The sequence below is a fragment of the Culex quinquefasciatus genome, chromosome 2, assembly GCF_015732765.1.
Source record: "Culex quinquefasciatus strain JHB chromosome 2, VPISU_Cqui_1.0_pri_paternal, whole genome shotgun sequence".
Classification (NCBI taxonomy): Eukaryota; Metazoa; Arthropoda; class Insecta; order Diptera; family Culicidae; genus Culex; species Culex quinquefasciatus.
Window position 1 is genome coordinate 97532750 of NC_051862.1, and position 25352 is coordinate 97558101.

General features: G+C 38.0%; 1 protein-coding gene across 1 annotated transcript in view; it reads right to left on the reverse strand.

Annotated features, from left to right (window-relative positions):
- Positions 1-25352, reverse strand: part of LOC6031526 (potassium channel subfamily K member 2) — a 126970-nt gene that overhangs the window by 15252 nt on the left and 86366 nt on the right. Inside the window, 4 exon segments of the mRNA XM_038254091.1 lie at positions 10116-10245; positions 13081-13177; positions 13732-13888; positions 17082-17856. Of these exon segments, the coding sequence (XP_038110019.1) occupies positions 10116-10245; positions 13081-13177; positions 13732-13888; positions 17082-17259 (562 nt within the window). The 5' untranslated portion in view covers positions 17260-17856.

Below are 25352 nucleotides of genomic sequence, written 5' to 3' on the forward strand. Positions count from 1 at the left end.
AAATCTTAAATTTTCAGGCATTTTGGGTCGGTCGGTGGATTGGGCCTCATTTTCCAGCAAACGTAACTGTCACATATTATACGGTCAGAAAATGTTAGCATAACACTGTCCACATGCTGCGTCCATGTGTGTGAGTTTTGCTTTGTGGCTGGCAGTTTTCTAGTCTCCACTAGCTGGGTAAATACTCAGTGGTCACATTCGAAACCGAGCCATGAAAGGGTTTGAATATGCATGATTGTGGTGGTGGTGGTGTCTGAAAATAGTTTCAGAGGTGAGTGATACATCTGTTAATAATGTTCGTCCCTGACCTGAGGGGCTACAATTGAATTCGGTTCGAATGTGCAACTTATTCCCATCTGCTGCAACCTTCCATCGGTTGAGGAAGTAATATGTCGGTTCCGGCCTTGGTTGTTAGGCCGTTAAGTCATTTCAGGTGTAGGAGTCGTCTCCATGCCATAAGTACAAACAACACACCAAACCAAGCCTACTCCGGTGGAATCGCTGGCGGCGGTTGGACTTGCAATCTGAAGGTCGTCAGTTCAAACACTGGGGTGGAAGGTTCCTTGGAGTAGAAAGAGGTTTGGGTGCTCTCCCCATTCAAGCCTTCGGACTCCTAGGTTCGAGCAGAAACTTGCAATAGAGACCACAAAAGACCCGGGGGTCGTTAATGTGGATGTTTTTTTTTGTGCAGCTTATAATGTTCATATATTTTTTTAAAGTTACATTTAATTTCTACATTTCTTTCTCCTTTAAATAAGCCGGTTTCAAACGTTGAACAGCATACCTTAACACTTGTCTTGATCGTGTCGTTGGAATTTCGTGCCCATTAAACTGGTGTCCAAGTAGGTGTAAATCCTGCAATGTAGCCATATTACATAATAGCCCCCAATAAACGAATTTCGCCATATTCCCCCCGCAGTCTCTAAACACTCAATAAAAAGAGCTACAAAACTCTCCTCCTTGTATAGAGCTAGAAATGCGAGAGCACCATCGCATACCAGGGAACTCTATACGTACGGAACAACAACCGTACCAAACCCGAGATGGCATCCCCGGGAAGGTGGCTAAGTAGCATTAGCATGAAACTTTATACGGGCTAAAATAAAAGAAATAACACTCTGTCTGTTTGGGGCGGGCGGCGACACGAGCCGTGCTAATCCACAAGCCGTGACGCATGTACCAGGGAAAACTTTTATTTCAGGCTCCACTTCACACTTTGAGGCTAGAGGAGCGAGGGAGCGTGGGGTAGAATAGAGCATTTCCGGTTTGAAAAAAAAAAAAAAAAAAAATGAACCATCAACTGGCGTAATCAAATTGAACAACTTTTGCTCTTGAATACACATGACTTGTTAATTTTGGTGTTATTATTCTTATTTTTTGCCTTTTTATGAAACGTATTTCTTCCCAAGTCTTCGAAACCTTTTCATCAATGTATGATTCTTTCTTTTCTGACTAATGACTTATTAAAATTGTTATAATCCAAGGACCAACATGGGTCACGTTCCCCTTCCGGTTTTGCCCGATGATGGCCACTGCCTGTTGTGGGAGTAGTGTTGGGGAGAAAAAACGTATCCAAGTACAGGGACGCGTTGCAGCATTTCTAATGAAATGGAAAAGTGAGGAAAGAAGTTTCCTGTGCTTCTTACATAAGAAGCTTATCTTCCACAGAGTTTTCCTACAACAACGCCAACCAACAAGTGTGTATGCAGCTTGTGTTGGATGAGCGGTGATGGTTGGAGCATGATCTCGGGCGTTCCAGCGTGGATATCACCCGGAATGATAGCTCACTTCATATACAGTAACCAAGCGTCTTCGGGGTACCTCTTGGAGTTGTAACTATAGTGCCTATAGTCTTCGTAGACATAAGAATTTATGAAAGTTTTTTTTTCTGCCTTCGTCACCCACTAGGCTGGTGCAAGTTTTAATTGTTGCAGGGACATTTAATTGCACACTTTTCATTTCATCTTGCTCTTTGAATGTTTGTAGAACATCATTGGGTGTGACAATTAACTACTGGACTTTCCGCAATTTAAGCTATGGTTTTCAACTTTCTTATTATTTTTAACTCAATGGCAGGGATGGAAAAATCGCTAAACAATCAATTTCGCTTGCGAACTTTCTTCACCCGCGAAAGAGAGAGGAGGCAATTCACGCAAAAGAAAATCGCTCCCGAAATTTTCCAAGAAAATCAATCTGCTGATGATTTTTTTTGAATTTCCTTGTTAGCACCATCATTAATTTAATTTTGTTTATACACATTGCCCATCTACAAAATATTACAGGTCATTTTTCGACGTGTGACGTTACACTTGCAAGTGTAGTAGTGAAAAAGATGTTTCGCCGAAAAATCAAGATGATGATTTTTTTTTAGATTCCTTTTACCGATCTTCCGTGCGCGAGAGAGGAGAACCATGCTCCCTTTGGATTTTTTCTCTTGATGAACATCCAAAGATTTTCGTTTGGTGATGATTATTCCATCGCTGCTCAATGGTTGCCCAAGGGTCATAATGGTAATTAATTTTTAATTTAAGAAGACTTTTGGTGAAAACCGGGAAGCTGTCTTGCTTTGCTATACCAGTATAGATACAATTAACTGCGGCCAAAAATGTTCACGGTGTTTTTCGTACAAAAAACTTTTAAGATAAAAAATCCGACAGGTCTGATATTTGGTATAAAGCATCTTAATTGTGAAGCATTTTTTTTACCGTGGGCACTAGCAAATGGCCAAGCTCCAATGGAGGTTTTTTTTTAAAATTTTCTTGATTCACGGAACTTCCACGGTACACGGCGTGGAAGCTGGCACAAGTTTTTTTACTGAGTGTCTCGTCATGTTATTGGATGAAATGTTTTTCATGCTTCCATTGGGTTGACGTTTGGCGTCGTGTTTGCCATTTATTAACGTAGTTTCGTAGCATGCGTTGAACATGAAAACGGAGATTTTGAAGTAATCCGGCGCCGCCGGATAAATCTGCGTTGCGCATGCTCAGGGTTGAACGTATAACCATGAACCCTTAGAGAAAAATGTTCCTTGGACCACCCCCGACACGGCTACCTAGTGTAAGTGTGGACTAAAGTTTGTCGCTTAGCTTGTAGGAGCGTTTGAAGTAATCTCGCGCATTTCCCATAGTAATTTCCATGTAAACTTTAACCCCCCAGCGACAAGCCAGTTTTCGACTAAATACGCTCAAATTTGGTATGGGAGTCCCTATGGGTACCCCTAAAAGATGGCCCTTATTTCAGCCGGATCCAAGCACTTTCGAAAAAAAAATTACCCACCCTAATGTATATATAATACTATATATCCATCAAAATTCGTATATGCCTTAGGAAACACTAACTTACATATTTGCCCGAGCAGACGGAAATAACGTGGGAATAACATTTTTTGATACTTGAAAATACTAGGCTAATAACATTTTATGTTATTTATAACAAGATGTGTTATTCATCGTTATGATTTTTTTGTTATTGGATTGTTATTGTAATAACAGATTAATAACATTTTTAGTTATTCTTCGAAAAAATCTTTGTTATTATTTTTTGTTATTTTAACAACTAATCCGATCATCCCAATAACAGTTGGAGGTATTCTTCCAAGTCAACTGTCAACCAATATCAGACCAATAACAAATTTTGTTATGATAACATAAACTGTTATTAAACCCTTATGCAAAAATGGATTATTCAAGAAGATTCTATAACACTTTTTGTTATTTTAACAATATTTGTTATTGAAATGGCATGAATTTTGTTATTACCGTCGGCCCGGGGAGATCAATAATTGACCTCCAATATTTTTTTCCGATTCAAAGCTATCAAATTTTTAGCTTTTTTAACATCACCCCAAAATCTAGGCTGGAAGAACCAAGACGCCCGAATAAAAATAATTTGCCCGGGTACAGATTTGAACAATACATTGAAGCTAATCTTAGAGTGAATATGTCGATGAGGTCGATAAAGCCTCAAAATGTTGGGAAAGAGCCTTTCTTTCATGGTGCCAAAGGTGCCAAATATCTTTGCAATTATCTGACTCGTAAGTGGTATATCGGGGTTCAAATCCCAGCTCGAGCCAACACAACTGACCATTTCATTTCTGGATTCGATTGCTTAACAACAAAAGCTGGACCTTATCACGACACCTTAGCGAAGGCGACCTATCGAGAAATTAAAAAGAGAGATGTGAGCCAGTAACATGGAGTTAAACTTTCGCAACTGTCATGGTAAACTTCGCAGAAGCTTGACAGAAAGTTTAACTCCCATGTACACTTTTAATTTCTCGATAGAATTTTAACATTAACCTTAAGAGCGAGTTTTTCACCAATGTGTAACAGGTCGTATCGAGGTGCTCCGATTTGGATGAAACTTTCAGCGTTTGTTTGTCTATACATGAGATGAACTCATGCCAAATATGAGCCCTCTACGACAAAGGGAAGTGGGGTAAAATGGGCTTTGAAGTTTGAGGTCCAAAAAACCTAAAAAATCTTAAAATTGCTCGCATTTCCGTAAAACTTCATCAATTCCAACTCTCTTAGATGCATTCGAAAGGTCTTTTAAAGTACTTCAAAATGTGCCATAGACATCCAGGATTGGTTCGACTTTTTCTCTTAGCTTTTGCAAATTACTGTCAAAAATGGATTTTTTTAAAACCTTTATATCTTTTTGCAACAGCCTCCAACACTCATACTCTTTTAGGTCAAAAGATAGGTAATTACATGGACTATAAGCCTATGGTATTAACTTTTTGGCCAATCGCAGTTTTTCTCATAGTTTTTCAATTTTTCTAGAACAAACATTTTACAACGTTAGTTTTTGGCCGGTAGGCCGCCATAGCGGCACTTTTTAGTCTCAATTTTGTCATATTCGGAATCCTCGGACAATTTCACGTAAGTTAGAAGTATTGGAGTTGTAAATTTGATTGGAAAAATTGCCATTAAGAATGAATTAAAATATTTTTTAACAATTTGTTTAATTAGGGGTAAAAAAGGTTTTCGCCTACTTGATACAGCATTTGACGTATTGATCACAGGGTAAATGAGATCTATTTCTTTTTTCAAAAATGTTTTATTTAATTATATTTTAAATCAAATTTACAACTCCAATACTTATAATATACGTGAAACTGTCCGAGGATTTCGAATATGACAAAATTGAGACCAAAAAGTGCCGCTATGGCGGAATACAGGGCAAAAACTAACGTTGTAAAATGTTTGTTCTAGAAAAATCGAAAAACTATGAGAAAAACTGCGATCAGCCAAAAAGTTATTTCCGTAGGCTTATAGTCCATGTAATTACCTATTTTTTGACCTATGGGAGTATGGGTGTTGGAGGCTGTTGCAAAAAGATATTAAGGTTTTAAAAAAAATCCATTTTTGACAGTAATTTGCAAAAGCTAAGAGAAAAAGTCGAATTTTGAAGTGCTTCAAAAGACCTTTCGAATGCATCTAAGAGAGTTGGAATTGATGAAGTTTTACGGAAATGCGAGCAATTTTAAGATTTTTTAGGTTTTTTGGACCTCAAACTTCAAAGCCCATTTTACCCCACTTCCCTTTGTCGTAGAGGGCTCATATTTGGCATGAGTTCATCTCATGTATAGACAAACAAACGCTGAAAGTTTCATCCAAATCGGAGCACCTCGATACGACCTCTAGAACAAACCGAGCAATATTTACAAATACTGCCTCTTAACAAGTTAACATTGAGTTGAAAAATAGCCACTGAATCCTCATTGGAAAAAAATACTTTTCTACTTACTAAGTTGTTCAACGGAACACACCGTGTTACCGATGTTAATTTTTTTTTCAGGTGAAGGTTTACCGATCGGAATTTTACCGATTTCTGCAAAATATCATGATGACAATTTCCCTGAGTCAACATTTTCTTATGTAACATTATTATGATTATTTTTGCTATGAACTTCTTTACGGATAATTAAGTTATTTTTGTGGGAATTTATCATAATGGAATAAGCTTTATTTGCAATAAAAAAAGCAAATTGAAAATGTAGATTATCAAAAAAATGCTTGACATTTTTGTATATCAAAAAACCCTGGGAGACAATTTAATTTGTTACACATAAGAAATTTAATCAACACAGAAATTATTTAATTAAAGAAACATGAACCAGTCTAACTAACATACTTCTTAACCTCAACGGGCTCCTCAAAACAGCAAAAGTAAAGAGGCTCGTTGTGCATTTCCGGACCTGTGCTCGATACACCGGGGGAAAATTAATTGTGTAGGATCATCATGGCATGGAGATGTGTTTGACTTGGCTCGTCCGCGCCCGCCGTGCTAAATTATCCACCGGCTTGCGGACAGAGTTGTACTCGCCATTGTCTTACTTGGCTCTTGACATGTTTTCCCTTTGCCGCGTCGTGGATTCCGGATCCGGATCGGTGATGGTGGAAATTGTTGTGCACCCGCTCACATAACAACATGATAGTAATATAATAGAGTGCGGGGGCGTGAGTTGGAAAATAAACAGCTCATACTTTTCCTCTGACATCGCCATAAACACTTTCTTGACGATTTCCTGTGTGTTAAGGCGGGTGAGGAAGGTGTCGTGAGCTTACGACAGGAGGAAAAAAAACGTTGTTCACAATTTTCCACATGCTTTAAGCTGGTAACATCTTACTACTCTAGCAGTTTCTAGTTCGTTGCAATTGTAAGGTCATTTTTTTCGCTATGATCTTATGTTTGCCGATTGTTCCATCTTACATTTGATTGCAGTGAAACTTTGCCTTGGGGAACATTTTTGGCCAGCATCTATATCACTTCACTTCGCTAGGAGACGGTGATTTTAGCGGATTGCAGACTGGATTTCGCCATGTGATGTGATGATTGTCTAAGCCTAAGTTGCATAGGAATTGGAAACTGGGAAAAGAACCAACTCCAACCTCTCCACCATGGCAGCCGTCCATTGCCGGCCGCGGTGTCACAATTTTGCCTGACATTTGTTATACAGCCATTCCACGTCAAACAGAAAGTCTCCAAATCAAAATTGCTCCGATTTGGCTAAAATTTGGAGCGGGGATTCTTTGGCCCAAATAATTAGACCCGTATTTTTTTGATTGGCGATTAACACTGGAACGCCCAACGCATGTCCAACTTACACGGACGCCCAAGCCTCCCAAAAAAGTTGGAACGGTAACTTCAACACGCCCGTTCTCGGGCATAACTCAATCAATCGGGACGATTCTTGTTCCCAGTAATTTGTAAGAATGTCTAGATGATCCTAAAATTTTGCAGAACTTGATTTGAACAAATCTGTAATTTCTGCGACCGAAAACATCGTTCCAACTTTTTTTTGCAAACGACTGCCTCCGCGGAATTTTTGGCGATTTTTTTCTAACACGCGAAAAAAAAAGTTGGAACGATGTTTTTGATAGCAAAAATTACAGATTTGATCAAATTAAGTTCTGCAAAGGTCTAGAATCATCTAGACATCCTAACAAATCACTGGAAAGAAGAATCATCTTGATTGGTTGAGTAATGCCCGAGAACCAGCGAGTTGAAGTTACCGTTCCAACTTTTTTGGAGCCTTGGGCGTTGGAATGTTAAGGTGGTCCTATTCCAAATAGGGTGGTCCATAAAATTGCGTTTTTAGTCGATTTTCGCAAATTGTCTGCCCTACAGCTTTGTAGAACATTGTTACACTCTAAAAAATAACCCTGCAAAGTTAGAAAAAACACGATATTTTAAAATGAAAATTTTTGTTCTAAATGAAAAAAATGACCATTCTGGGTCAATGTAGATTCGAAAAGTACATTAAATTTCCCATAAAATAACATGTTCCAAAAATTTTTACAGTCGAGTAATGGAAAATTGAAGAATATTTAAAACTTTTTTAGTGTTTTTTTCGATGAAAAATACGTTTTTTTCGGAATTCTGAGTACGCCATCAAATCGGGCGTCTAATTTTACATAAAAGTCCCCTTGACACCAAATTTCTATCTCATCACCGTTTCAGGCTGCACATTATCGAAAAACACCTTTTTTTTCGCATGTTCAAAAATGGAAGGGGTCGTACCGCCCCTCCGTCACGAGATATCAAAAACGGACCTTGGATTCATGATCAAGGACAAAAGTTACCCCTTAGGACAAAGTTTCACGCAAATCGAAGAGGGGTCGAGGCAACTGCTGTGTGAGTTGGCGGAGAACCCAAAATAAAAAAAAACTAGCAGAACATTTGAAAAAGTCCTAAGAAATTTCATTTGCCGATTTCAAGGTCTCGGGACCAAAGAGCCCATGTCTGAAAATATTGTTCCCTGATTCCTTGTGATATTTTACATAACATATAAAAAAATTGCGAATATCCATTAACACGTTTCGGAGATATGATTTTTTAACATAAGAACTGGGGTTTTCGACGCGCCTCGCGCAAAAACGCGAAACTGCGATAACTTGAAAATTTTAGCGATGACCTATACATGTCTGGATACCAAAAGTTGCGTCTTTCAATTACGAAAATTACCCTTTCATTTGAATTGTGGCGCTCTAAAATTGGTTGAGCCGTTCCGGAGATATGATTTTTTGAAAAATGTGTTTTTTGCGAAAATCGAAAAAAATGCAATTTTATGGACTACCCTATTTGGGATAGGACCACCCTAATCACCAAACAAAAAAATACCGGTCTAATTATTTGGGCCACAGAATCCCCGCTCCAAATTTGAGCCAAATTGGAGCACTTTTGATTTAGAGACTTCCTGTTTGACGTGGAATGGCTGTATTACTAATTTTGTTAATAGAATTATCGATTGCATTTTAAATTGAATTCGAAGTATGAATCACAAGTTTTCACATTATATATGTATTGTTTTTTACTGAAAATGCCTTTAAATTTTATGATTTTCTGAAAAATATTTTCAAAACACATAATATTTATTATTTACAAACTTATTTTATCTTCTCCTAGAGTAAAATTGTCCAAAGAAGCTAAAAATTCATTTCGTTTTCCGATTCGAAATCAGAATCGTTGAGAAAATAATGACACTTTGAGAATTTTAAAATAATGCTTTTCATCAACGATCCTCTGTGATTACTCTTAGCTTTAAGAAAAATATAATCACAAAAGCCAACTCGGTCCTAACCAGGTCTCAGTACCGGAAAAGACCTAATAAAAATAATTTAATAAAAATTTTTTTTTTCATCAACATTTCCCTAATCATATTTAACTCACTATTTGAACATTTCAAAATTTAATGAAAACTTCTTTTTAAGTATACTTTGAACATTTCTCTACCATGGTCAGTATGATTCCATAGCATTCCGTACGTATATAATTTGTACTCTTCATTTTGCTGAAAAATCTCAAACCTATAAAAGTCACTCAGGCTATCAAAGTCACCCCGTTTGACGGTACTGTTGAATGAGTTTGAATAGCCAGATCTTCAAGTGTTTAAATTCTTTCGAATATAAAATCATATGAATATGAGTTCCTCATTTTTTATCTACAAACAACTAGCGGGGATGTCCTCCAATCTGTCTGTGGTTATTTGTGAAGGCTCGTAGACAATTCAACCTTCTGTTTGGTTCAATAATGAGGAATGTTTGGCAAATTAAATACCTACTTTGGTTGATTTAGGATTAAGAAAGTTTCTCTTTTCCGGCTCAGGATTTGGGTCCGGCGTTTTCGGCATTTGTTTATTTTCACATCGTTTAGGAGAATCCTTCCAGGAAGTTTTTTGATTTTTTGTCTCTACCCTGCCTTATATCGTACCGCTTTACGAAACTTTATCGTTCTAAATCGATACCATAGGGTTTTACAGGAGAGGACACGATTGAGGCTTGTTTCTCTTTACCTTTTTTTTGTTGCTCCAAGACAGCCGGAAAACTTTTCGTAGGAAGCAATCCAGATTGAACCCCAGAAATCATGTTCCGCTTGCTTAACTATGCAATTTACCTACTCAGAACAGGAGGAGAAGCTTTACTTTGTGTAGTGGAGCAAAAGTACACCCTGAATAGAAACGGAACGGTCCACTACATGCCCAATTCGGCATTAGCCAGTATGTTGTCGATGAATCAGAAGAATGGTTTCAAATATCGATGTTTGTTTAGCCTCACTCTGCAGAGTTTCATTTCTCTTCGGCCAAGGTCTGCTGGAAAGGGTAAACTTACCGATGGTAGTTATCAATGTCAGTGAGTAGAGGAAGGCCGAAGCATACGTCCATTTGTAGGGTTTGGCGTTGCTCTGGACGTTCGTCACTTGCTGGGACCTGGAAGCTCGTACCGCTCTCAAGATGGTGTCCTGCGAACAAAAAAAAAAAAAAAAGAGAGGAAGAAACAAGACGAGAGTTCAGCAGACAAAATATGGAAGCTTGTCACAACCAATACCAACAGTATACTGTTCTTTTCCGGACTCTGGAGGTCCAAGCATCCTCGGACAGAAACGATTTGGGCTGGGAAGATAAATTTATTGGAAAATATCTTGCTTACTCGTGTACGACGACCAAACCCGCAGATATGGGTGTAAACATTGGCCATAAAAATTGAGCAGTGCCTACACAAGCCTTGAGAGTCAAGTTGTTTATCGTTATTCTATATCTTGATAGTGCCGAACTTCTTCGACGGGGGTCGAGCCTGCTTGTGCCGGGTCTAGTCTACTCTATCTATATATGGTGAAATCATATCATTTGTTATAGAGATCGACGTGGGACTAAAACTATTTAAATACAGCCTGCGGGAAAATAAGCAAACGAGGCAGTTGGGCTCTCGGCTGCCGCTGCTTTTGCTCTCAGATAAGTGGATCGAGATCGAGGTCAAGCCTTGCGGCAAAGAGGTTTGTCGAAACAAAACAACACAACAAAAAATCTAATGGATTACATGTTTTATGGATAATGGGCGAGCAACATAAATTCAAGTTGTACTGTACGCGCGCAAGCTGGTTTTCGTTCTAGTTGCTGCTGCTGTGAGCGTGGGGAAATGGGGCGATTTGCATGGATAATTTTATTTTTCCTTTTTTGTGTTTGCTCTGAACTTTGCTGTGCCGATATTGAACATTCATCTTGACGAATTAGAGCTGTTACTGCACTGTTAGTGCTTTTGTTTAGCTCAACAGCGTACTTGAAGTTTATTAATCATGCATTTACCTTGTGTAAAACATCTCTAATCTATTGGAGCAAATAATAAGTGTTCAAAAATCGTTCATTCCAATTACTGTGCCATAAAGGGTTGCAAACGCAGGGATACCGTAAAGTTGCTTGAGTTGGAGTTAAAGGGTCATGTAAATCGGGCAAATTTTCAAAAGTTTGTACGAGCACACAAAAAAGCCCTTTTTGCAATTCCGTCGTGAAACTTTACTTTTCCTGTCATTCTCGAACGACGAAACAGCCTAATTTTTTGCCTAATCATTGCATTTTAAAACACTTTTTTCATCACGATTCAATTTTGACAAATAGTTTTGGACAATCAAACATTTGATAATATAATTTGAAAAATGCGAGTCGGGTATTTTTTCTCATTTGCATCGCTCATGTTTTCGGAGGCCCATATTTATGAAAAAAAAAAAAACGCTTATCTGTGCAAGGAGATAAATTTAAGTGAAAAGTTTGTTTGCCCAAAAATTTGTCCCACGAGCATGACGCTGCAACTTTATGATATGAAAGCGAGCAGCGCCCGTCACAAGTGGAGTAGAAATTTGTTCGGTCTCGTGATGTTTGTGCCAACATTTTTGGGATGGAGCTTCAAAACTTTTACGTTCCGTCCAAACTTTTTTTTTACCCACTAACAAACAACTCATCGTTGATGTTTCAAGAGGTTCAGAGTGGCGCAGAGTGCAAACAGAAGTCACCTCAAAATCATCCAACGGGCATGAAAAATGAATTTGCTCGGTGTTAATCATCCCTGCACGGTCAACAGACAAGAACTGTTGGCCAAAAGTGAAACTCATTTTGCCACAAACTGTTAGTGTGGTTCGGAAAGAAACAAAACTCTTATAGTGATTTTTATTTTCGCCAATACATGGCGGGGACGAGCAACATAAAATTTATTTTATATCAAAATCGTGCCTGGGAAATAAAGCACTGCAGCAGCAGCAGTAGAGGAAAGCTCTTGCAATATCGTCGTCGGTGGTGAACACATCAAGAAGTTTTTTTTCCAACCCCCGAATGGTCATTCGCACAACTAATGGAGAACACCCGCGCAAAAGGGTAAGCATCCGGAGCTGGGAAGTTTCCGAGCGGAGAAAACATAAGACGACGTGGTCAACAACACCCCAAGGGGCAGGGCACTGTTCACCGACTGGGCTTTGGCCTCGGTCCGTGTGGTCCGTAACACTTGAGAAGTAGAATGGATGGATGCTCTAATGTAAACTAAAAAAGAAATGAAGCCATTACTGGAAGGGAAATGGAAAAATCGTACGTGTGGTTTCTCCCAAGAGAGCAACTTATTCCAATATATCCGTGTGATTCCGCCAACCGTGGGCCGAGCCGAGCATCCGTTCGTATTTACCACATACTCAGCACCGAGCAGGTGAAAATAACAAAAGTGTAGTTTTTGGATTTCTTATCGGTAACCTCATATTTAATGTGAACATTTCTCTGAATAGCTTTGATTTCTCTTTTTTGGAACTTTGAGATCTTAGCTCATATCGTGTGGATCAATCGGACCGCGCACTGGACTCACAATCCAGAGGTCACCGGTTCGAATCCCACGACGGGCGCCCAAAAATTTTAAGTGTAAATGTTGGGTATTCGGCACCGTCGCTCTGTGCCATACTTTTATATACTTAGGAGCTATAAAGTCAACTTCGTCGTATCACAAAAGTACAATATTCTTGCTGATTCATCTTTTGCAATATTGCCAAAAATATCCAAATAAAATCCCAGAAAAAAAAGTTGTAGTGTGCTTTTTAAATATTTGTATATAATTCACTTTTAAATTCTAAATCAAATAAACAATATTATATAATGCTTACTTTTTTCTGCTTACTCTGCAACATATGATTTTAAACTATATTTTGCAACTATATTTTGCAATTTCTACCTACTCGGGACTACCCGTGTGAGAGAAAAAAAAACAGTATCTGATGGTGAATCGGATGGGATGGGTTTTCGGAGTAATTGAAAAGTTTTGCACCAAGTACCTGAAAATGTTGCACTTCCTGAGCCGCTAGTCGTGTCCAATTTTCCTTGTATAATATATTTAGGTCTTCTGTAATGGACCACAGCCGATCTACAGTTCTGGAAAAGGAGGAAAAGTGAGAAAAATAAGCGTTGGAGAAACTCTGCAGGGGCGCTGATAAAAGTTGGTCAGATTGTTAGCGCGAGTTTTCAAATTGAACAAGAAAAAAGTAGCACAGAAGCTCCCCCTTTCTACTCAAGTCGAAGAAACGAAAGCAACTCTAAACTCTAATTGCTGAAACTGCATTTCGCAGCATTTTGTTGTGTTTCTTACAGATTTTCATTATCTGTTTAGCGGAAATTTGCTTTCGAAGAAAGAAGCAGAGAATTTGTTCGAAGGGAAACTTAATTAAGACGAGCAGCAAGGAACAAAAAAGCTCATTTTCTTGCAATTTAGGGCTCCTGAAAGTAGCTTGAGCAATTAGCAGAAAATGAGATGTGTCTGAGAAATTCAATTGTGCAACTAGAATGCCTATCAAAAACGTTCTGATTTTAAAAAAAGTCAGACATCTCTGCATCTGAGTTCACCTCGAAACAGGTCTCAACTGTGCTGTTAATTACAATTTGGAAACTTCCAACCATGGGTTAACCAACTTGCTTTCTACGTTACTTACTTGAGTCTTAATTCTGAGCTAACTACGTCGTGTCTGGGATATGGTTTTGATGCTGCCACCGAGCTTTCGATCATGTCACCGTCGTCGGTATCGCCCTCCAGCGTCATGAACAGTACCGATCCCACGGCGGTATACGCGAGGACCAGTAACAGCACACCTGAGAACGCAAAGGAAAAGATAATCTGGATTAATTGCTGATGCTGCTGCTGCTGCTGCCTTTCTCCTTGGGTGTCATTAGCAAGACGTTGTGTTGAGCGCTTTTTATATAATGGGTGAATAACCATATCGTGGATGGTCCATAAAATTGATTACGCTTGTTCGATGGAGACGCATGGTGATTGTAGGATTTTGCAGTTTTTCTGAGTAATTTTACTTGGAATAATGTGCATTCAACAGATACTGGTGAAAATTTGATTAGTTCTTGATGCAAAATGAAACATTTTATTGGACACAAAATAGACAACAGAAGTATCTCACTCATCAAGCACATAGTTTTTCGCTATATACTTGTTGATACCGCTTGAAACCGTTGAATCCACAGCATCTCCTTCAAGCATCACGTGATTAATATTTTTTGGGTTAGTAGGAAAAGGTATTGGCTTTTCGATGCCTCCCGAGCTACGACGCTATGGGGAGGACTTTCATAACAGACCCGTCGGCGAGCCTTCCGAGCAACGATGCTATGGGAACGTCTTTCTGGTTAACACACAAAATCACTCACACACAGTTATTTTGCTCCACAATTAACTCAACGATCCAAATCGTCAGTGCGTCTTTCGATCATTATATAGAAATGGCTTTTTCACCGCAAAAAAAAAATAAAACCTTAATCGATAAATTTAAACACAATCCACCCGACGCCGTGCCTTCCGATCAACATGACATAGGAAGGGCTTTGAAAACCACAAAAAATCTCTTTTCACTCCGAATATTTTTTACGACCACGCGCTCCCTTTGCCAATTATGCACTTATAACGCTGCATTTTCAGAGGGTAATCTTCTCCTCGCAGCACACAATACACGACAAAAATGCGAAACAAAAGGCACACACAAAAAAAAATCACTTTTCACTCCGAATATATTTTACGACCACGCGCTCCCTTTGCCAATTATGCACTCAGAAGTACATCTGAGATTGAACTTTTGTGTAAAAAGTTTTAAAATAAAAAAATGCGTTGCATACAATCTTGCATCATAGAGTTTTGAGTGCGCTGGTTACCCTAGGTGAGAATACTTGGCTTAACAATGTAGAATGGTTCAATAATGTCGAAAGAAAAAAAAATGTTTACCTCGTTGAAATATTAATTTCACTTCATTATTTGCCTTTTGCTAGAATTGTTAAACTTTATGCTTGCTCGAAAACGTTTCTTTCTAGTATGATACTAAGAGATGACCTTATTTTATCAAGATTTTTTAAAATTAAACAATCGAGAACCAGTTTCGACTGTTCTCCCATAAGGAATATATTGTAGAAAAGTGCAAAAACTGCTCGAATGGAAATGCTCCATTGTTAATTAGATCTATCACAACCAGACTTTATAAAAGCCGACTCATTTAAAAAAAAAACCCGATTTGATATCACCAGAGGTGAAATAGAGCTTTTTTTTACAAAATGATGAAACTCCGACAAATATATTCGTGCAATTAATTTTTCAGAAACATAATGATACCACCCAGTGAGAATTTGACCTGAAGCTTCGAATCTTTTTAGGCTATACCTCGGGGTACATTATGGGTCGCAAGATAATTATATTTAATGAACAAAAACATATTGGATTGACATTATTAGCAAAAAAATAAAGTGTACTCAGTCTTTAATGTTAGTCTATGATCTGGCCAAAATATGTGCACTCTAGGTCAACGGCAAGTGGGGCAAATCGGGACACAAAGTTTGAAGGTTCAAAAACGTCAAAAACTTAAAAAGGCTATAACTTAGGCAAAATTCAATTTATTTTCAAAATTCAAAATGTATCTGAAAGGGCGTAAAAATGCAACAAAATGCAGGGAGAAGCATCCCAATTGGTTAAATCTAAAGGGAGTTATTGGCATTTTAGTGAAATAATAGCATAATTTTCAAACTCAAATAAAAAAGTGTTCCATCCAAATATCAACTCGGTTTGACCTGCAGCTTGTAGGGGACATCTTGGACTACCATCTGAGACTGTGAACGCTTTGGGTAAGGCAGTTTAACATATTAAATAGACACTTTTACTTTTAGTGAATTTTTTGATTGTAAATTTTTGCTCGGGAGACCCCTTCAATCCCATTTTTCGGTGATAATTTTATCATATTCGTGTTTCTGAAACAATTTCACAATAGAAACATGCATAAAAATGTATATTTTAATTCATTTTAGCCCTTTAAAAAATAAAATTTAAATAATCTTCGATTCACATTTATTCAAAATCAAGTTCGTTTCCAAGGATAATAGATGACAGCAGAAAAAAACAGCTTCTTATTTTTTTTAACTTTCATTTTTTAAAGGGCTCAAATGGATCAAAATAAACATTTTTATGCATGTTTCTATGGTGAAATTGTCTCAGAAACACGAATATGATAAAATTATCACCAGAAAATGGGATCTAAGGAGTCCCCCGAGCACAAATTTACAACAAAAAAAAAAAAATCACTAAAAGTAAAAGTGTCTATTTAATATGTTTAACTGCTTTACCCAAAGCATTCTCAGTCTCAGATGGTAGTCCCAGATGTCCCCTACAAGCTGCAGGTCGAACCGAGTTGATATCTGGATGGAACACTTTTTTATTTGAGTTTGAAAATTATGCTATTTTTTCACTACAATGCCAATAACGCCATTAGATTTAACCAATTGGGATGCTTCTCCCTGCATTTTGTTGCATTTTTAAGCCCTTTCAGATGCATTTTGAATTTTGAAAATAAATTGAATTTTGCCTTTTTAAGATTTTTGACGTTTTTCAACCATCAAACTTTGTGTCTCGATTTGCCCCACTTGCCGTTGACCTAGAGTGCTCATATTTTGGCCAGATGCTAGTTTTATATGTACAAACAACACCTAAAAATTTCAGGCAGATTGGTGAGGTCCAAACGACGTCCCATACAAAAGGGTATGCCTGGGGTATGCCCTGTTCGTGGACTGGCTCTTAAACCTTTCATTTGTAAGAAAGGCAAAAATTTCACGAATTTTTTAGAACTTGTAAAATATTAAAATTATTTTTTTGTCTTTTTTCAACAACGTGTTTAAACCATTATTCCCTATGTCTTGCAACTTGATGGGTACTGCGTGTATGAATTGAATCCGGAATGCTTACTAAAACGCACAATGTTAACACCTCACTCTCCCACTCACTCACCCACTCACTCACGGTACTTACCGATCGCGGAGAAGCACTGCGACGTCGGCGCCCGGCGGCAGCCGCACAGCGTCACCGCCACCTCATTCTTGTCCGCCTTGGACGAGGTGGTCGAAAAGCACAGCGAAGGACTTTGTGGTCTAGATGAGGTGCTACTACCGATAAAGTTAGGAACTTGGAGAGGTGGCTTTGTGTTCATATTTGTTTGCTATTGTGCTTGCTCTCGTGGAGTCTTTGTTTTGGCTTTCTGTTGTTGATTTTGTGCTGTTGACTTGGGTTTGATTTGTTTTGGTTTTTCCCCCTTTTGGTTGAACCTACAGGTCACACACACGTTGGTCGTCGAAACGGAGGGGAAAAAATGCTTCAGGCCAAAGGTCTTATCAAAGCGGCATGTCTAATTTGATTAAATCAGCAGTATAACTCGATTTCCGCTAACTACTTTATATTCACAACCTCTCGTTAGCCGATGACGCTGTTGCTGATGACGGTGATGAGTCTGCTGATGTTGCTGGTTCTGGTTGTGCTGCTGCTGCTGTTGCAATTTGGGCTGCTCCATGCTGCTTCCGGCAATGGTGGCTCTGGTGTTGTTGTTGTTGTTGTTGCTGGTGTGATGTGTGACCAGATGCCCCCTTCAGGGCAGGTAGACGGCATGTAGTTAATTCAAATCTGGTGCCGATGAGCAAGTTAGCTGCCCCACCGTTGTAAATTTGTATTGAATATTCATTTTTGCAGCAGCCTCATGCACCGCCGTCCAGCGATCCAACACGACACGAGAGGGCTGTGTGGCTTCGGTGGTCTGTGGGAAATGGGAAAATAGTTGGGAACAGAGAAAAAAATGTATTAGAAGGGAGAGTAACTTTGGGATTCGATATGAAGCGAAATTGGTTGCATAAAATCTGTTCACGACGAACCACCATGGGGATGAAAATTGGCTGCATGATAGAAAAAGTTTTCCGTATAATTGAGTGTTCAATTTATCTTGCTGTGCCGCAATGGAAACTGTCCAAGAGAGAATGATCAGAATTGCATTAAAATTCGCTGGAGCATAGGGAATAAATTGTGCAAAATAATTTTAGAGTGAATTTCAATCAGTTAGGTCAGTTTCAATATTGGCCTCTTTATTTGTATATGACTTGTAAAGGTGATGCCCGACATAATGTAGCTGAGACAAGAAAAGTTGGTCTGCAATAAGTTTTCAACTTGGCCTAAAACAAAGTTTGATGAGCTATTTTGCTAAATTATCAAACAACCGCTAAATATTTAGGATTATCAATCAATGTTGTTCAAAACATGTTTTTAAATAAGTACATTTGCTTTTAATGTTTATGAATTGGTTTATTTTATAGAGTTAAAGAGCCGGATCTGGACGGACGATATTCTTATAAAGATATTCTTTTGCTATAAAAGTATAGATCTGTTTTGATTATTTTTGTTTTTTTTTTTTTAATATGAAATGAAATCGTTTTGCCTTACTTATTGTTCTGAAGAAAGCCTTTTCATAAACCAGTCCAGGCTCAGAATCAAAATTTGAATATATGTCTGGCAGTCTCTGTGTTTGTGCTTCTGTGTGTATGTGTTTCTCGCTAATCTGTATGAAACGTATGCCTGTTTTTTTTTATAGAAAACCTAGATGCTTAGGTACCGTAAACTGGGGTGACTTTGATAGCCCGGGGTGACATTGATAGAAATTTGATTTGGCCACTAATTTTGATACATCCAATGTAACAGTCATATTTTTGCATATATGTTCGATAATAAGCTATCTCTTAATGTTTGCATACTCAAAATTCTCAAAAATGTTTAGATATTAATTTGACGGGCATTTGAAAAACCTATCAAAGTCACCCCGGGCTATCAAAGTCACCCCAGTTTACGGTATCAACAGCTCGGTAATTGCTGCGAAACATGGACCGGACAGGATTTTTAAATATCGATATTTCAATGAAAAACCAATTCTTTCGATCAAACGACCCAAAGGTAAAGGGGTTATATTTACTCCAAAATGTTCATTTAGTATTTCTATGGTAAAATATTGACATTAAGTTGAATTGAAAGTTTACAAACTTGACTATTGAATTTTTAGAGTTATATAAACATTATACTAAGTAATTACCGTCATCTGGGGTGAAACGGGACACATGTGGCGAATTGGAACAGCTGTTAAGCCTTGTTACTGTACTGTTGGGTCGCGGACCCTATTATGACATAATTTTGTATTACCCCCCGGTCACGCAGTGTTTCCCTCATTGACCGCTGGGAGCGCTAGTAGGTTGACAGTACAGACTGTCACGTTTGTTATTGTTTATCTTCGTGATGTAATTCCTGTGATTTATATTTAAGGTTTCGTATTTGTAAAATTGTGAAATAAAGTTCTTCTGTGTTGAACCTCCGAGGAGGCAGGTGGCCTCTCGGAGCCTTTAAAACCACCGTGTTTTACTTGTTCGGTGAGAAAAGTCTGCGTCCGCCATCGTCCCTGAAGCTCCACCGTCGTCCGTGAGTTGTTGGTTCCGGCAGTCCCGCAAAGAGTTAGAACACAACGTAGGGACTGGCCGATTGGGCCGAACATGTACAATATTTTGATATTTTTGATTAGTTTCGGATAGAACAGACACAGAACATCCTAAATAGAGCATCGTTTACCAAATTTCAAGCTTTTAAGTGCTCTAAACACTGCTGTCCCTATTCAGACTGTAGTCCCGATTCGCCCCAGATGATGGTAGTAAACTTTATATAAAGCTTCCCTATTTAGGGTTTGAATACTCGAGTAATCTTGATTTACAGAATACCGTCAGTGGGGATGACTATGGGTCAAAAAACGATACACCTCTCGTAATTTCTTAATAACAAAAACAATTTAAATAACATCGAAAATCTTTCAACATAGATTTGTTCTTAGATAGTTTACAAACATTTTTCCAAAATATGGTGGATTTTGATGAACACTACCTTAAATGCCAATAGTTTGAAAATTGACCCAATCTCACCCCTTAGAGGGGGTGACATTGGGTCAAATGAAACTAAAATGATGCTCCAATACAACGATATGGTAAAAACAAGTCATCCAACAGTGTTTCTTGTTCGAGGGAATCGTATTGACATGCTACAATGTTTGAAGAGAAGAATTTTAAACATTTGGGTAGTTTTCGAGCAATTCCAATAAAAATATTAGAAAAATGATTTCTCGAGAGGTCATTTTTGGCCAAAAACGTACCTCAACTTTAGACAGCTGCCAAAATAACAGGATTTGTTCTAGGAACGAGATTTTTTTTAGAGAAGTCTTCTTAAGATGTCCCCTACACAACCCTTTAAACAGAATTTAGTTTCATTGAGAAGAATCTGAGAAATTGTGTAATCCGTAACAAATCACTTTGACCCAATCTCACCCCCAGACCCAATGTCACCCCCACTGACGGTACGTAATGTGTATACTAAAGTGCTCAAGGGGTGTACATTAGGGTGACAATACAAAGTTCGACCTCAAAGATATCCCCTGATTCGATTCCTTAGGTGAAAATAAGTATTAAGGCCAATTTTTGAGAGAAATCGGTTAAGGTTTAGCGGTATCTAAAATTGGTGAAATAACTCGTCCAGGATTAACTCGGATTGTTTAGCGGTCTCCGACAAAATTGCTTGTCGTAAAATTTTACTTGAGAATTTCAAACTTGCCAATGATTCGACACATTTAACGCCATCTTTTGGTGGAAATTCGATTTTTTCTTTTCCCCATACATTTTTGCAAATTTTTCATGCCAGTGATAGTCATTCCCTTTTCACAAAAAAGTCTAACCGCGCACTATCAATCGCAAACAATCGCGTTAAAAGTTTGAGTGAGAAATTTACCTCGCGCTCGCTCGTGCAATAAATATTTAGCCACGTTGTTTGAGGATTTGGGAAAATATTTTACGCTTCTGTAGCTTTTTTTTTCCTTCTGCCGCGATGGCTTGCGTGTGAAAGGCAAAGTTAATCCCATCAATGTGTGTTGATAGAAAAGAAGAAAAAAAAATCTGAGGGAAAAACGTTTCTCATTCAGCGCAAACAGCAAGAAACTGTACGGTTGTTGAATGGAGTTGGGGGTGGAACGGGCAGTGGCCATAAAATTTCGCCCTTACGTTGGACTTCTGGGGACCTGCGGGTCATACTTTATACTCCCGGGAGCGTCGAGCCATCAGTCAAACTGATTGATGATGCGTTAATTTTACGGATCTCTGAATCCACATTATGCATGGAAATTTTTGAATTGTTCCGTTTCGGCTGACCGCTCTTCTGGTGTGTGGGACTCATTGGCCACTCTGTTGCCGGTCGATTTAAACAACCCTCTGCCTAATGTCCCGGTCAGAAGGTTGCTGTTTTCCCTTCCCGATTGGTTATAAATGATTTCACTCTGTACTCTGCTGAGAAGTTGGTAGAGAAGTGTCCGACCATATGAGCTGCCCGTTCTTGCGCGTACACTTAATATCGAAATGCGTCTTGCATACCGATAGGTCCTTCCAACATTTGACAGAACCAGATATCTTCGTCAGACACAGGCTCCTGCTACTGGTGCTAGTCTTCAGAAAGTCGAAGCGCATTGAGAATACATTTAGTAGTGGTACGTTCAGTGCTAGGCTATTATACGACGACCGGGCTTCGTACGTACCCAGGACAAGCCCGGAAAGAGAAGACCACTTTCTTTTATTCCCTGGCGGTCGGACTTCGGAATCGACTCTGGTTCTATAGCTTGAATGATAAAGGTTCATGGGAGAAGGATTTGGTGTGCTGTGACGAATCGCTCATACTTGTTCAAAGTGAAAGCTCGGCGCTCAGGCTCATGTTGATTGGGCGAATGAGAAGAGTCGTCCTCCAAAATGGGAAAATTGGGAAAACGGGAAATGGTACCCAGTGGACTGGAACGCACCTTAGGAGAAGCTCCAGCGATAAATTATTCAAACTCTTTTGATGTGTATTAATTCTCTCCTTTCCATTTCCGTATCTTCAACTCTTGAGCTTGAAAGTGTTTGACTGTGGTTGGTTTATTGAAGATCGTTGCTCACTGAGTGAAACTGTTCATCCATCCGGACTTAGGATTGGCTTTCACAATGACCCGGGAGTTGGTATCCTTCAATCGAGTTCTTTGGCATAGGAAGATTATTGTCGGCTGTACAGGCCACAAAGTTGATGTAAGAGCGCATGTTTTGCATCTTAAACTCAAGTGGGATTAAACGAGATAATTGCGTTGTACTTTGAAATAGATGTGCAATAGGGTGACAATAAAAAAAATCGACATCAGAGATATCCTCTGACTCGATTCCTAATGCAAAAATAAGTAACTGTGCCAATTTTGAGTTAAGGCTTTTTTTCGGTTAAGGCTAAGGGGTCGCTTTTCGTCGTTGTAGTTTATATGGTAATCACGAAAATGTATGGGGAAAAACATCGTTTCAGTAATTTTCTGCTAGGTGGCGCAAGTCTCGCCCAAAATTGTCCAAGTGTGAGATTCTTGTAGGAAATTTAATTCCCTACAACTTTGTCGAAGGGTGCAAAACGATCCGAGTTGATCCTGATTTTTGGTGATTTTCTAGAAAAAAATATTTTCTTGCATACTTCCTATATACCGTCAGTGGGGGTGACATTGGGTCTGGGGGGTGAGATTGGGTCAAAGTGATTTTTTACGGATTTTACCATTTCTCAGATTCTTTTCAATGAAACTGAATTCTGTTAAAAGGGTTGTGTAGGGGACATCTTAAGATGACTTCGCTGAAAAAAATTCGTTCCTAGAACATATCCTGTTATTTTGGCAGATGTCTAAAGTTGGGGTACGTTTTTGGCCAAAAATGACCTCTCGAAAAATCATTTTTCTAATATTATTGTTAGAATTGCTCGAAAACTACCCAAATGTTTGAAAATCTCCACTTCAAACATTGTAGCGTGTCAATACGATTTCCTCGAACAAGAAACGCTGTTGGATGACTTGTTTTTACCATATCTTTGTATTTCAGCATCATTTTAGTTTCATTTGACCCAATGTCACCCCCTCTAAGGGGTGAGATTGGGTCAATTTTCAAACAATTGGCATTTAAGGTAGTGTTCATCAAAATCGACCATATTTTGGGAAAATGTTAGTAAACTATCTAAGAACAAATCTACGTTAAAAGATTTTCGATGTTATTTAAATTGTTTTTGTTATTAAGAAATTTCGAGAGGTGTTTCGTTTTTTGACCCATAGTCACCCCCACTGACGGTACCCCTTGTATACTTTCAAGTATATAAGCCGATTTCTTTTCATCGCATTGCTAATAGCTCATCAGGATCAACTCGGATCGTCTTGCACCCTTCTACAAAGTTGTAGGTAATTAAATTTGGTGATTTTTAATTTAATTTTTTGTCACTAAAACTTGATTTGCAAAAAACACTATTTTTATTTTTTTTTTATATGTTTTAGAGGACATCAAAAACCAACTTTTCAAAAATTTCCATGTTGTGCGAAAAATATTTGCCCGAGTTAATTTTTGAATCAATACTTTTCAAAAAATCGATATATTGGTCGCAAAAATTTTTCAATTCATTTTTCGAAGTATAATCAAATTTTCAATCAAAAAGTACTTTAGTGAAATTTTCATAAAGTGCACAGTTTTCAATTTTGGGTAACGTTTTTGAAACTAGTCGCAGTTTTCCATTTTTTTTAAACTAGTGCACATGTTTGCCCACTTTTGAAACAAATAACTCGGCCAAAGATTTTTTTTCACAACCTGGAAATTTCTGAAAAGTTAGCTTTTTATGTCCCCTAAAAAAAAAAGTTAAATAAAAAATAAAAAAAAATATCAGTGTAGTACTTATTCATACCTACAACTTTACCGAAGACACCAAATCGATCAAAAAATTCCTTCTAAAGATACAGATTTTTGAATTTTCATATTTTTGCATGAACAGCTGTAAAATTTGTATGGAAATTTATATGGACAACCTAATGATGCAAAATGGCTTCTTTGGGCATACCGAAGGCACCAAAAAAGTTTCAGTCGGATTAAAAATACAAAAATTAAAATTAAAAAAAAAGATCGATTTCGTAGAGAACTGCTCAGTTAAGTGCTCAGAAACTTTACAAATGGGAAAGGCACGTCAGTTTTGATAGTAGGTTTCGCTAAAGAAAAACAAATTGGTAAACTGGCAAACTACCGTAACAAACAGCATAAAATCGGAAAATTCATCGTTTGACCCATGCTTTTCTTGGAAAAAAATGACTTTGTTTAATCAACAAAAAAAGTTGAAACGGTATATTCATGCGAAAAAAATCTGAATATTCAAATAAAGCCCACAGGGCTTGACCACATCAATCTACTGCAAAAAAAGACAAACATGGTGTGTGTGTGTGTGTCTGTGTGACACCGAAAAGCTCAATTAAAAACTTGTGGGTTTTTCGTGTAATACAAATATTTGATTTTTTTCACTTTGCTTTTCAATAGCAACTAAACTTAATAAAGTTTGTCGATAAAAATTTTCATACAGTAAATAATATACATCGGCACAGCGTGTGTTTTTAATAAAAAAAACTCTGCTTAAATTCAAAACAAACAAGCGCATAACTTTTTATAGAGCAATTCATATTTGACTGGTAAAAATCATAAATAAATTTTATTCATTAATTGTCATGACAATTTGAGAAAAACGCGATTTATTGTTGGATCTTGAATAAACAAAAAAGGCACGCATTACGTTTGGCTGACTGTTTTGTGAATTTTCCCGAAGTTCGATTGAATTGAATAATCAACAAGGTATACGGACATGCACGTGTGACAAAACGTACATGACTAAAATTCCCTTGAGCAAGTTGTCGCACTTGCAGAGTCTGTTTAGATAGATCAGTTGGGAATTACTTCCACATAAAGAGTGAGAACATAGTAAGGGGCCACCTCGAACCAACCTGTTACACACTTTAGGATAACTCGCTCTAAAGCAAGCAAACTGTAAAAAAAATTAAACAAATTATTACCGTTATCCGGGCGAAACGGAACACACCGTTGGAAAGTCACGGAGTGATCGATGTGACAAATGAAAAGTTCGGCCTAAAATTAGTTTTCCATTGTTTGAAATTTGATTTTCAATCCGAATCTGTACATAAAATTATAAGTTTGGGACAGGTTTTGTTATCATATGAGACAAATTCCGAATGAAAAATTTCGTGACGTTGCAACGGTCAAATTTATCTTGCGTTTTCCTCAGCTGGTTGTTTTTGCATTCCTTTGTGGACCATCGATCAGTGAGGTACTCCTGGATATTAGCTCCTGAAAAGTGCTTTAAAAGTGCAAAAATTCATCACGG